General features: G+C 40.0%; 1 protein-coding gene across 1 annotated transcript; it reads right to left on the minus strand.

Annotated features, from left to right (window-relative positions):
* Nucleotides 1-1,734: 1,734 nt before the first annotated feature.
* Nucleotides 1,735-11,555, minus strand: LOC116587598 (putative olfactory receptor 2B8). The gene is made up of 3 exons (XM_032338220.1): nt 11,512-11,555; nt 3,565-3,702; nt 1,735-2,693 (listed from the first exon to the last, which is right to left on the minus strand). Exon 3 carries the CDS (start codon nt 2,671-2,673, stop codon nt 1,735-1,737), a length of 939 nt encoding a protein of 312 aa, XP_032194111.1. The 5' UTR covers nt 2,674-2,693; nt 3,565-3,702; nt 11,512-11,555.
* Between the last annotated feature and the right edge of the window lie 2,040 nt (nt 11,556-13,595).

The raw sequence follows: 13,595 nt of genomic DNA on the forward strand, positions 1-13,595 counted from the left end.
TGATCTCCATGTCACAAGATGGACACCCCCATCAGGCTACGTGTTCAGCCTGCAGTCTGCCTCTCTCTCTCCAAACCCATCTGCCTGTCCTCCGCCTGGTCTCTCTCTATCCCTGTCTCTCTAAAATAAATAAATAAATAATAAAATAATAAAATCTTTAAAACAAAAAAAGAAAAATAATGGAGAGTGGGAAATTTGTCACCATCGGGATATACAGTGGACAGAACTGTTTTCCTACTGGCATACAGGAAGCATCACTATGGAGTCAAGATACATCCCAGGTGTAGATTTCAAGTAAGAATACTGTGATGCTCGTAGTGATACAGAGAGAACCTGACCGTGTGCATAACCTCCCCTGGCTGTCATTTCCAGCCTCCACATGCTGTCTCTGCAGCAAGATCACTTGGCACGAGCATGGCCAGCTCAAGGTTCAAGGCCCTGGGGAGGCCCGTTAGCTGTCAGGATAGGGAACAGGAGAGTTATTACGTGCATGTGTCCACCCCAAGACACAAACACATCTACCTTCACTGGGCTACATGTTGGGAAAACTTACCAAAATCATAACCCAAATCCATACCCCAAAACACATTTATGTGAAAACTGAGTTTGATTAAGATCTAAGGGCTTACAGTGTCAGATTCAACTGTTCTGGGATGTTGACAGTCATTACTCCTAATTCAGAAACATATGACAGGGGCGCCTGGGTGGCTCAGTGGGTTAAAGCCTCTGCCTTCAGCTGGGGTCATGATCCCAGGGTCCTGGGATCGAGCCCTGCTTCGGGCTCTCTGCTCAGCAGGGGGCCTGCTTCCCCTCCTCTCTCTGCCTACCTCTCTACTTGTGATCTCTGTCTGTCAAATAAATAAATAAAATCTTTAAAAAAAAAAAAAAGAAACGTATGACAGTAGAGCCATGATTACAATGCAAGAAAAAGTGATATGCCTCCAACAATTTGCTAGAAAAATTCTAAAATTTTAATATTTCCTATAGTTTTTTAGTCATTTCTATTCTTATTTTTCACTATGACTTTATGGTATGTATGTGTCTTCTTAGAGAAAAAATTGGAATAGTGTTCCTAAGTAAGGGGGGAATATGAAAAACCTATGGAGCTTCTTTTTTTTTTTTTAATTTTTTATTTCTTTTCAGTGTAACAGTATTCATTGTTTTTTCATCACACCCAGTGCTCCATGAAATCCCTGCCTCCATAATACCTACCACCTGGTTCCCCCAACCACCCCCCACACCTTCAAAACCCTCAGGTTGTTTTTCAGAGTCCATAGTCTCTCATAGTTCACCTCCCCTTCCAATTTCCCTCAACTCCCTTCTCCTCTCCATCTCCCCTTGTCCTCCATGTTATTTGTTATTCTCCACAAATAAGTGAAACCATATGATAAATGACTCTCTCTGCTTGACTTATCTCACTCAGCATAATCTCCTCCAGTCCCGTCCATGTTGCTACAAAAGGTGGGTATTCATCCTTTCTGATGGAGGCATAATACTCCAACCTAACCTATGGAGCTTCTTAAAATGAAATATGATGCAGACTCTATAGGAGCAACTCTGGAGGCTTCATGAACCCATGAACTTGGATTTTGAGCACTGAAATGTATTAAAGCAACAGGTAAGGAAATTCCCTTGAGAGATGTCACAGGAAATTTTGGATGACACAAGAAGGTCATAGTCATCTTAAATACCCTGGCAGTCAAAGTCCTCCATCAAAGGGTCATCCCCACCCAGTCATTTGGAGTCATGGCCCTTACAAAGTACCTTCTTCATTGCTCCCGTCACATCCTTGTTCCTCAGTGTATATATGACAGGGTTAACCATGGGGGTGACGATGGTGTAGAACAGAGAAACAAACTTTCCCTGATCCTGGGAGTAGCTGTTGCTGGGCTGGAGGTAAGCATAGATGGCCGTGCCATAGAACAGGGAGACCACTGTGATGTGGGACCCACATGTGCCAAACACTTTCCTCTGCCCTGCAGATGACTTTATTCTTAAGACCGCCCTGACGATCTGACCGTAGGAGAAGATGATTAATGCCACAGGTATGAGGAGGATGACCACACCGACAAAGAAGAGCTCAGACTCATTCACAGTGGTGTCAACACAGGCAAGCTTGAGGAATGGTGGGATCTCACAAAAGAAGTGGTCTATTTTATTTCTCCCACAAAGTGGTACAATGAAGATGAGCATTGTTTGCAATGAGGAGTTGGCAAAACCAATAAACCATGATGCAGAAGCCATGAGGGCACAGAGACGGGGGTGCATGATCACAGTGTACTGCAGGGGCTTGCAGATGGCTGCATAGCGGTCAAACGCCATGACCCCTAACAGAATGCATTCCGTGCATCCCAGCCCTAGAGCAACAAACAGCTGAACTACACAGCCACCATATGAGATAGACTTGTCTGCCGTCCTGAGATGAACCAGGAGCTGCGGGACAGTGCTGGTCGTGTAACACAGGTCCAGGAAGCTTAGGTTGGAGAGGAAAAAGTACATGGGAGTCTGAAGATGTGGGTCCAGTTGGGCCAAGGCAATGATGGTGGCGTTTCCCAGCAGAGTGAACAGGTAGAAGATGAGGAGAACCACAAAGAGGACTAGCTCCAGTTGAGGCCGGTCAGAGAACCCCAGCAGGATAAACCCCGTGAAAGAGCTGCCATTCTTCTGTTCCATCCTCTGCTAGCGCATGTTTCCTGCCAGGAGCAAGCATTTAGCAATTTTAAAAGAAATCTTTAAAAAAAAAAAGAAATCAAAAAAAAATAGTTGACAGGGTTAGGGTGGATCTCTCATATTAAAGTAGGACCATAGGATTTTATCATTAACTACTTGAATGAATGATGTGATCATTAAGTGCTGGATGATAATGAACAATGAATCATGGAGCACTTCATCAAAAATTAATGACATACTATATGGTGACTAATATAACATAATAAAAAATAAAAATTTTTATAAAGAATAAACACTTAAGTAAATTTAAAAATTGACATAATTTATCCCAATCCAGTTTTACATTATCACAAAAAGAATATCATTAATATTTAGTATAAGAAAAATGAAATAATGCATATTGTCTTTGAATGAGTCATAGGTACAAAAGGTCTTTCGGCCTGAGCTCAATAAGACCTAAAGTACTATAAACATATACCTACATTTTAGAAAGAATGGGGATAATGGAAAAAGAGGGAGGGTAATCAGAAAAAATCAGAAAGAGATGCAGACAGAGGGAGAAATGTTATTTCAAGTATGTATCTCATGATTCTACAAAATTGGATTTGCACATACCTCACGTGCAATAGAATATAATACAATATAATCTCAAAAATGCATTCAGATACAGGAATTGAAAACCTAGAATGTATTAATTCAAAGAATTCAATTGCATGCAAAATACCACCACTACTCTGTACACAAACATTTTGACAGAACTGACTAACGTATTTATGAAAGTTGCACCGATTTTTGATATGGTAGGGAAAAAATTAATAATCACAGAGAACCAAAAACATTACTATCCAAATACAGTGCTTAACTTTTCCTTAAAGATACTTGAAATTACCATACCAATTTAATAGGAACTCCAAAAATTCATTGGCCCTGCATATCCATTGAAATCAGAACCCTGAAATCCAGTGGCCAAGACTTTCTTCTTCTGTCTGCAGACTTCTGTTTCACACATTACCAAGTACAGGGCATGGAATCCTAAAAGAGGTAGGATTTTTCACTATCAACATTCTAATCAGATTAGTCATTTTAAAAGTTATCTAGTGCTGTAATCTATCTACAAAGAAAAATGCTTTACATCACTCCCTATGATAAAATAATTAAATATATAAATACATAGAGATAAAGACAGATACATTCTCAAAGTAAGGTAGGTTAAATCACTATAATGGAAACCTCTAAGTACTAGAAGAAAAGTTATAAAGAAAAGGATATTTTCATATACAAAATCTCAGACATCCATTGATATTAGACTAATTACCAACTTTCTGAAGCTAAATATTTAGTGCCGGTACACGGGAGCTCTAAATATTTAGAGCCATCACTGTAGGTGTTCAATGCTGACATATAAGTCTAATTTCATTGGAAGAATACATATTTCCATATACTAGCTGGTCAGTATACAACTACACATTGTAAAGACTGAATATCTCAAGATAGTGTCTATATTGAAGATATTTCAAATACATAACATTCACTGATATATTTGACATACAAACCCTGCCCTATCCAGTTCCTAGTGAATCCTGAAATCGTGTTGGCAAACTATGAACAGCCTCAGGGCTACGAGTGAATCTCTTCGCGTTAATGATGCATCTGTTTCATAGGTCTGAGCTAACCTCAGATATATTACAACAGGCTCCTCAGTAAGAATTGCATCAGACTTAATCCTGCCTTAGCACTGGCAGCCTTTTGTCTCTCCTAAGAGTCTGTCACTGGCTAAGAGTTGCCCACACTCTGTTCCTGAGACCTCCTTGCAAAGCAGATCCCTCTCAGCTGAGGGCAAATCTCTGACGAAGGGAATGGCTGTGCACCTGACAGCCCATATTCCTAACACATAGGGTAAGGATCAGAGCAGCAGCCAGGTAAAGAGCGTCTGAGCGGGGCCCCAACAGCATTCACACAGAGTCCATTCATGGTGCTGTGCAAGGATAGATGGATGGAACCCAGTGTACCTTATACATCACCTCAGTGCAATTATACACATACACACACACAAACACAGACACACACAACTTATCATTTGCCTAATTCATGAATTAAACATTCAGGATTCTTCTTTTTTTTTCTTCAGATTGGTATTTGTACTCACTCGAATGGTCATCATTTCTTATTAAAAATAACATGAAAATAGAAAAATGCTGACACAATATTCACAGAATGGAACTCCCCTGTGGTACTTACACTATAGCATTTTTAAAAATCCATAATATTTTATATTTTAGATATTTTGGTAACTCTTAAGGGAGAAAATGACCACTTAGAAACTATAAATACTGATAAGGACTTTTATGCATAGAGAACATATATTGTCTAATTTCACAGACAACAAGGACCAAAGAGAAAGCATGGAAACATATAGTCTAATAGTTTTACCATATAGTCTAATACTAGTCTAATATTTTTACCCATATACATACTCTCTTATTCTATTCCTGAAGCCCATATTTTATTGCCACTAAATATTCTTAATTAAATGATTATCCACATGTGCATACACAAGTATAATGAATGTATTACAGTAAAATGAAATATCTAGGAATGACTTGGTGGAGTCTGTAATGAACAATTAAGTTTACTTCTTATATTTGGTGAATTTCCATGGTCTGTTCCTTTAAACAATGGACTATATATGCAAACCAATACAGCTTTCTGTTCCACGAACAATTGTAACTGAAAATTAACTAACTTAAATTCTTAAAGCAACACAGAGACCTAGTTCCATTTCACTCACTTTGTTCACCCTCTCTGTGGGTTCTAAGCTATCTCCCTACCTCCTTTCCAAATCACTGACTAAAGACGGTACCGGGCATTTGTACTCGGACATGTAGAAACCGTTGTGTTCTTTGCAGTAAATGCAAAGGTTTACTATACCAGCACTGGCTTATCCATAAATTTTTCCTAAGCAAAAAGATACTTGCTAACAATGACTTCACATGTCTTCATGTGGTACAGATCTGCACTTTGCCTCTAGGAGGTAGGAGATGAAGACTTGCAAACTCCACTATGGTTTCCCGAAAGCAGTGACCTGGCTGTATGACAGGGAGATCCTTATGAGCACAGGAGAGGTGCTGTGACACTCAGCTGTGACTGGGCTGGCACCAAAAACCAAATGTGTTTCCCTAGCTGACGTCTCTGGGGAGCAGAAGCCCCACACTGTTAATGAGCCCCTGTCACTGAGCTGTCCAGAGATGGCCGTCCTCAGGGAGAACGACGATCAAGGGCAATGTCAGAGGAGACTTCATCTGTTTCTTTTGTTTTTTCACATATTCAACAAAGGACAAATAATTCCCTAGATTTCCCCAACCACCTGAGTCTCATCTGTGAATGACTGTCATAGTTTCCAAGACACTTAAGAGTTTTTCATCACAATTGCCCAAGTATTTACATCTATAAGTAAGAGTCTTTCAGTTACTTAATTTTTAATGTAAATATGCAAATAAATTCTTAATTTCATTCATAACCCATTTCATTCATAACCTATATATATATTAGCTCTATCATATATATATAATATATATACACACATAATATATATATTAGCTCTGTGATCCCATATATATCCCATATATATCTATATATATCCCATATATATATATGGGATCACAGAGCCAATATATATATTTTATATATAGATATGGGATATATATAGATATATATGGGATCACAGAGCTAATATTAAGGCAATTCTTATCTTTACCATAAATATAAAAGAAGGCAACCAAATTTCTAATGTGACAAAGAAAAAAAAACTTCAAATCCTCTACAACACTCTTCAATTTATAGCCACAGGTTTTAATGATGTACTCAAACGATTTTTAAAAATTATCTATGTATTGCATGGAGCACTGGGTGTGGTGCATAAATAATGAATCTTGGAACACTGAAAAAATAAAATTAAAAACAAAATTATCTATGTTTTGGGTGCTGGGGAACCCAGTCAGTTAAGCATCTGCATTTGGTTCAGGTCATGATCTCAGGGTCCTGGAAGTGAGCACTGCATCAGTCTCCCTGCTCAGGGGGAAATCTGCTTCTCCCTATGTCTCTGCCCCTCCCCCTTCTCATGTTTGCTCTTTCTCTCTCTCTCTCTCTCTCTCTCTCTAAAATAAATAAATAAAATCCTAAAAAACATTATCTCTGTTTTTCATAAAACATACATGGTTTATTTAAATTCAACTAGTCTTCGCATTTAAGTTCCAAATGATTTTGACTTTACCAGGATAATTAAAATAATCACTACAGAAAAATAGAAGGAAGCTGATGGGTTTATGGTTATTTCTGGTAGGTCCGTAAGTTTCAATTTCATTTATCATGTTCAGCAAAAAGAGATAAACTACTTCCTGAGGAAGATGTTCTTAGGTTTGAATTTTTTCAGTTATTCCCATCCCAGTTAGATCCCCTCCTGAGAGCTGGCGGGAGAACAGGCAGCCACGGGTCCGGGTGTCCTTTGAAGAAAGAGGGAATCACAGTCCTTCTATTACGCTTTGCAGCCCAGACCTCACTCACTGGCAGCCTTACACGCTCAAATGGCTTTGATAATAGTCTAGCAATCTGACTCACACTCACATCCTAGATTGCATATTATCTAGGATAACGCTTAAGCACCTACTCTAAGACATGCATGTAAGAATGGTCAACAGCATCATTGTTTGTATTAATGGAAACTAGAAACAATCCTAACGCTTGTAACAGCAACCTAGGTAAATTGTGCCCTGTTTTCACAAACAAGTACTCTACAACAATATGAGTAAAACTATAGCTAAACAGGGCCATCTGGGCGGCTTACTCGTTAAGCATCTGACCCCTGACCTCAGGGTCATGAGTTCAAGCTCTGTGCTGGGCTCCACGCCAGTGTAGAGCCTAGTAAAAACCAACTTCAGCTAAACAAATAGAAATGGTGTTTTCCACACAAAGTACTAAGCAAATGATGCAAGTTTACAAGGATTACAAAGTAATCCTTCCCTCTACATAAAGCTAAAAAATAGGCAGAACAAATTACTGTTTATGAATTCAAATATGGGTGGTAAGACTATAGTTACAGTAAAAAACTATAGCGAAAACTAAAAATGATATCAAAAGGCTGATTATAACAAAGTCAAGATCCAAATAGAGAGAAAGGTATGCAGTTGGGTAGAGTCCGAGGTTCTGTCCAGGTTCTAGTTAAAAACGTCAATATCGGGCCACCTGGGTGGCTCAGTGGGTTAAAGCCTCTGCTTTCAGCTCAGGTCATGACACAGGGTCCTGGGATCGAGCCCCGCATCGCATAATTCCATAATTCTTTACATTGAACGTATTTTTAAAGGTGTTTGTCTGTTTGTTTGTTTGTTTGTTTTAAAGATTTTATTTATTTATTTGACAGAGAGAGATCAGTAGGCAGAGAGGTAAGCAGAGAGAGAGGGGAAAGCAGGATCCCCGCTGAGCAGAGAGCCCAGTGCGGGGCTTGATCCCAGGACCCTGAGATCATGACCTGAGCCGAAGGCAGAGGCTTAACCCACTGAGCCACCCAGGCGCCCCTACATTGAACATATTTTTATACGACAGTGTTGTTCCTAATATTATATCTATGATGACGAGAAATCAGGAAACAAAGACATAATATAAAAATAATATAAATGATGAAGAGTATTTTTTTTAAAGGATGAAAGTGGCTGATAAAATCACATTTGGAAAAGCTAACTTTAGGCAAAAAAGATACACTATTAAGCATTTGTAAAGAATAACACATGTAAACGACAATGAATACCTGTCACAATAGGATTTTACAGAAAAGCAACACAACTGAAAAAGGAGGGAGCAGGAATGCTTCTTCAGCAGGAGCCTGGCCACTGTTCTCTCTGCAAAGCTGGAATTGTGAGGACGGTCCTTCCTCTGAAAGATCTAAATTGCCACCAGCTCAGTACATTTTCCAACTGGCTGTCTCTGGTCTCTGAACTCTTCCCAGCTCTCTGATCCTCTTCCTCACTACTTGTCCTCCCTCTGAGGGAAGGGAACAGCCCAACCTTCCTGCTAAGTGACATGTCACCGCCCTGCACTGCCCTGCACTGCTGCCCTTCGTAGGGGTCTGTGGTTACCAGTGAATAAATGGACAAAGTGAATAAATCTGCCTAGTTGTGATTTCTCTCTCTGTCAAATAAATAAATAAAATCTTTTTTAAAAAAGAAAGAAAGCAAGCAAGCTTCCAAAATTGGATTTACTATGTCTTCTTTAAGTATTTGACCACTGAACTAATCCTTGCTCAGGCTGCTGAAAATATAAGGAAACCTAAAACAGTTTGAGCCAATCTCTATTTTCAGACATTAAAATTCTTTTAATTATGGCCTTTTGGGAACAAACCCTGTAATCTTGTGAAATTAAATGTTTAACATTATTCACACCTTAAAATTTTAAGTTATAAAGATAAAACTTGTAATCACAGTAAGAAGATATTTGTATTCTCAGCAAGCTAACACATTAAGAGCCGTGGATCACTGCCTTTTGGTAACCTTTACTCTCCACCTAGTAAGAGTAAGGACTTAACTTTTTTAAAAAGATTTTGTTTATTAGTGAGAGAATGGCAGTGAGAGCAGGAACACAAGCAGAGGGAGTGGGAGAGGGAGATGCAGGCTTCCCGTGGAGCAGGGAGCCCAATGCAGGGCTCGATCCCAGGACCCTGGGATCATGACCTGAGCTGAAGGCAGACACTTAATGATGGAGCCTCCCAGACACCCCAAGAGTAAGGACTTATTAAAAGCAGTTTTAAAATAGTCCAAAGTCCCATGGAAAGAACATAATTTTGGAATCTACGTGTCTAAGTCTACATTTTGGCCCCATCATTTAAAACTGTGGCATTTCAAGAAAAGAATTTAACATCCCTGTTCCAGAGTATGTTCACTTGTACATTAACAATAAATGTTCACCCTCAGTGGTATGGGAAATAAATCTGAAGAAACAAGACACTGGACTAGCATCGTCAACCAAATACCATCAGAGAAGTGAAGGCTCAACACCACCATTACCTCACTGCTCTACTTCCATCATTAGGTCTAACAAACTGAGAACTCAGGAAATGATTGTCATTTTCATTTGCAGGAACTTAGACAGCAAAAGTGCCCACCAGCCTTCCACCTGTGCAAGCACATCTGGACCAGAGCTGGCCACTCTCATGCATGGAGGCAAGCATCAGATAGTTCAACAGGAGAGTCTTTCAGCTCCTATTGGGTATCATCTTTACAGTGGCAGAATATGTACTTTGAAAAGTAGAGCTGAAAATCTTGGGCATTGTATATAACACAACATAAGAACACCATGAAAGAGTAGAAGGCAGACAGGCTAGAGGTGTTAGGACCTAAGGAGCAACACTGTGGTGAGTTCCCTGAGTTGCTGTCTTCCCTCTTATATGACAGGACTGATTGTTGGAGAAGCCACCATCCCAGAAATACCAATGGGCACAGACCAAAGAAAAATATCAAGAAAGACCTCATCTCAGACCCATGAAAAAATGTTCATCATCACTAGCCATCAGGGAAATTCAAATCAAAACCACATTGAGATACCAGCTTACACCAGTTAGAATGGTCAAAATTGACAAGGCAAGAAACAACAGATGTTGGAGAAGTTGTGGAGAAAGGGGAACCCTCTTACACTGCTGGTGGGAATGCAAACCGGTGTACTCACTTTGGAAAACAGTGTGGAGGTTCCTCAAAAAATTAAAAATAGAGCTACCCTATGAGCCAACAATTGCACCACAGGGTCTTTACCCCAAAAATACAGATGTAGTGAAAAGAAAGGCCCCATGCACCCCAACATTCATAGCAGCAATATCCACAATAGCCAAACTGTGGAAAGGACCAAGATGCCTTCTAACAGATGAATGGATGAAGAAGATGTGGTCCATATACACAATGGACTATTATGGCTCCAAATTTTGCATCAACTTGGATGGGTCTGGAGGAAATTATGTTGAGTGAAATAAGGCAAGCAGAGAAAGTCAATTTTCACATGGTTTCACTTATTTGAGGAACAAAAGTGCTAGCATGGAAGATATTAGGAGAAGGGAAAAAAATGAAGGGGGAGAAATCCGAGATGAACCATGAGAGACTATGGACACTGGGAAACAAACAGAGAGTTTTAGAAGCAAGGGGGTGGGGAGATGGGTGAGCCTGGTGATGGGTATTAAGGAGAACGCGGATTACAGGGAGCACTGGGTGTGATATACAAACAGTGAATGATGGAACAACATCAAAAACTCATGATGTACTGTATGGTGACTAATATACATACATACATAAAACACCTCATCTTTCTCTAGCCAAAGAACAGGAAAAGAGCAGCTTAGAAAAGCAAAAAACAGAGAGGGAGGAGCAAGACCACGGAGGAGCTGAAACCTAAATATCCTTTGGTCTCAGATCAGCTAGCTAGCTAGTATAAAACCATTCTGAACACCTCAACAGGAAAGCAAAGAGAAGTACAGCAATTCTAGGAACAGAAAAGCAACCACTTTCTGGAAGGTAGGATGTCGGGGAAAAGTCAATCCGAGGCCATATATGGGAAGATATATTGCGAGGGGAAGGGCCAGCAAGCGGCGGAGCAGCGGAGCACAAAATCAGGACTTTTAGAAGTCTGCTCCACGGAGGAACGTCACTCCAGAGGCTAAGCGGGGGTGGAGTCCTCCTGGGGACCGTGTGGTCTTCAGGACCCAAGGGTCACAGAAAGACTGGGGGTGCCTGAGTGTGACAGAGCCCCCAGCATCGGAGTGGGGAAGCCGGCTGCAGAGAGGCGTCGAGGGGGCAGTTCTCAGCTTGGACTTACCTTAAACTCTGATCCGAGGCAGAGTCAGGCTACTGCTCATGGAGCAGGGACCCCACAAGTGGCAGATCTGGGGAGACTTACCTTTCTCCTCCGGGAGAAGCAGCACAGGAACACACGGCAGGAATCTGCTGGGTTTGGAGACTCCAAACGGGCCAAGCGCCAGAGACAGAAATGCTCCGTCACAGGCTGGGTGAGCTCAGAGTGTGGCCGGAGACCAGGGAGATGGGTGGGATTGACGCTCTTCTCCAAGACAGCACTGAGGAGCCCAGCGGAACTCTCGGCTTCTCCCGGAGATCCTGCGGCCGCCATCTTTATTCCTGTCCTCCAAAACCCTACGGAAAGCCTTCAGGGAACAAAAGCTCCCCGGAGCAAAACCGCGCAGATTATTTAGCCTAGCCCCTGGCAAGGGCAGTGCAATTCCGCCTCGGGCAAAGACGTTTGAGAATCACAGCAACAGGCCAGCAACAGGCCCCTCTCCCAGAAGATCAGCAAGAAGGTCCAGCCAAGACCAAGTTCACTTAACCAGGAGAACAGTGGAATTCCAGAGATACAGGAATGCAACACATAGAACTCATGGCTTTTTCCCCATGATTCTTTAATCTTTCTAAGTTAAATTTTTAAGTTTTTTTATTCTATTGTTTTAATTTTTCCTCTTTCCTGTTTTAATCTTTTTTTAACTATTTTATCTTATCAATACCTTTTTAAAAATCTTTTTAATTTCATTGTTATAGTCTATCCATTGTATTTAACCTTATTTTTTGTATACATATAGGTTTTTCTTTCTTTAAAATTTTGGGTTACAGTTTCTCCTAAAAGATCAAAATATACCCTAAATCTAGCACATGGCCTTGTTCTAGTCTCCAGCCTGATTACAGTCTTTACTTTTTTTTTCCCTTTTTTTCCAACCAACTTATTATCTTATCAATTCTTTTTTTAGAATCTTTTTTAATTTTCATTTTTACAGTCATATTCCATCCTTTCTTTGTGTTTACCCTTATTTTTGTATATATATAACTTTTTCTTACTTTAAAATTTTGGAAAGTAGTTTCTTCTAACAGACCAAAATACACCCAAAATCAAGTATGAGGCTCTGTTCTAAAAATATAATTTTTTTTTCTCCTTTCTTCTCCCCCCAGTATCAAGTCTCTTCTGATCTGGTTAATGTATATTTTTCTGGGGTCATCACTACCCTTTTAGTATTTTGTTCTCTCATTTATCTGTTCTTATCTAGATAAAATGACAAGGTGGAAAAATTCACCTCAAAAAAAGAACAAGAAGCAGTACCAACAGCTAGGGACCTAATCAATATGGACATTAGTAAGATGTCAGAACTACAGATCAGAATGACGATTATCAAGGTGCTAGCTGGACTCAAAAAAAAAGCATGGAAGATACTAGAGAATCCCTTTCTGGAGAAATAAAATCCCTTTCTGGAAAAATAAAAGAACTAAAATCTGACAAATCTGAAACCAAAAAAGCTATTAATGAGGTGCAATAAAAAATGGAGACTCTTACTGTTGGAATAAATGAGGCAGAAGAGAGAATTAGTGATATAGAAGACCAAATGATGGAGAATAAAGAAGCTGAGAAAAAGAGAGACTAACAACTACTGGACCACAAGGTGATAATTCAAGAGATAAGTGATACCATAAGATGAAACAACATTAGAATAATTGAGCTCCCAGAAGAAGAAAGAGAGAGAAGGGGCACAAAGTATATTGGAGCAAATTATAATAGAGAATTTCCCTAATTTGGTGAAGGGAGCAAGCATCAAAATTTAGGAGGCACGGAGAACCCCCCTCAAAATCAATAAAAATAGGTCAACGCTCCATCATCTAGTAGTAAAACTTACAAGTCTCAGTGACAAAGAGAAAATCCTGAAAACCAGCTCGGCACAAGAGATCTGTAACATACAATGGTAGAAATATTAGGTTGACAGCAGACCTATCCACAGAGACCTGGCAGGCCAAGAAGGACTGGCCTGATATATTCAGAGCACTAAACAAGAAAAACATGCAGCAAGAATACTATATCCACCTAGGCTGTCACTGAAAATAGAAGGGGAGATAAAAAGCATCCAGGAC

Source organism: Mustela erminea, chromosome 4 (genome assembly GCF_009829155.1).
Source record: "Mustela erminea isolate mMusErm1 chromosome 4, mMusErm1.Pri, whole genome shotgun sequence".
Classification (NCBI taxonomy): Eukaryota; Metazoa; Chordata; class Mammalia; order Carnivora; family Mustelidae; genus Mustela; species Mustela erminea.

Bases quoted from the DNA above. Each gene is read 5' to 3' on its own strand.
- LOC116587598 (XM_032338220.1), bottom strand. From the start codon at position 2,673: ATGGAACAGAAGAATGGCAGCTCTTTCACGGGGTTTATCCTGCTGGGG.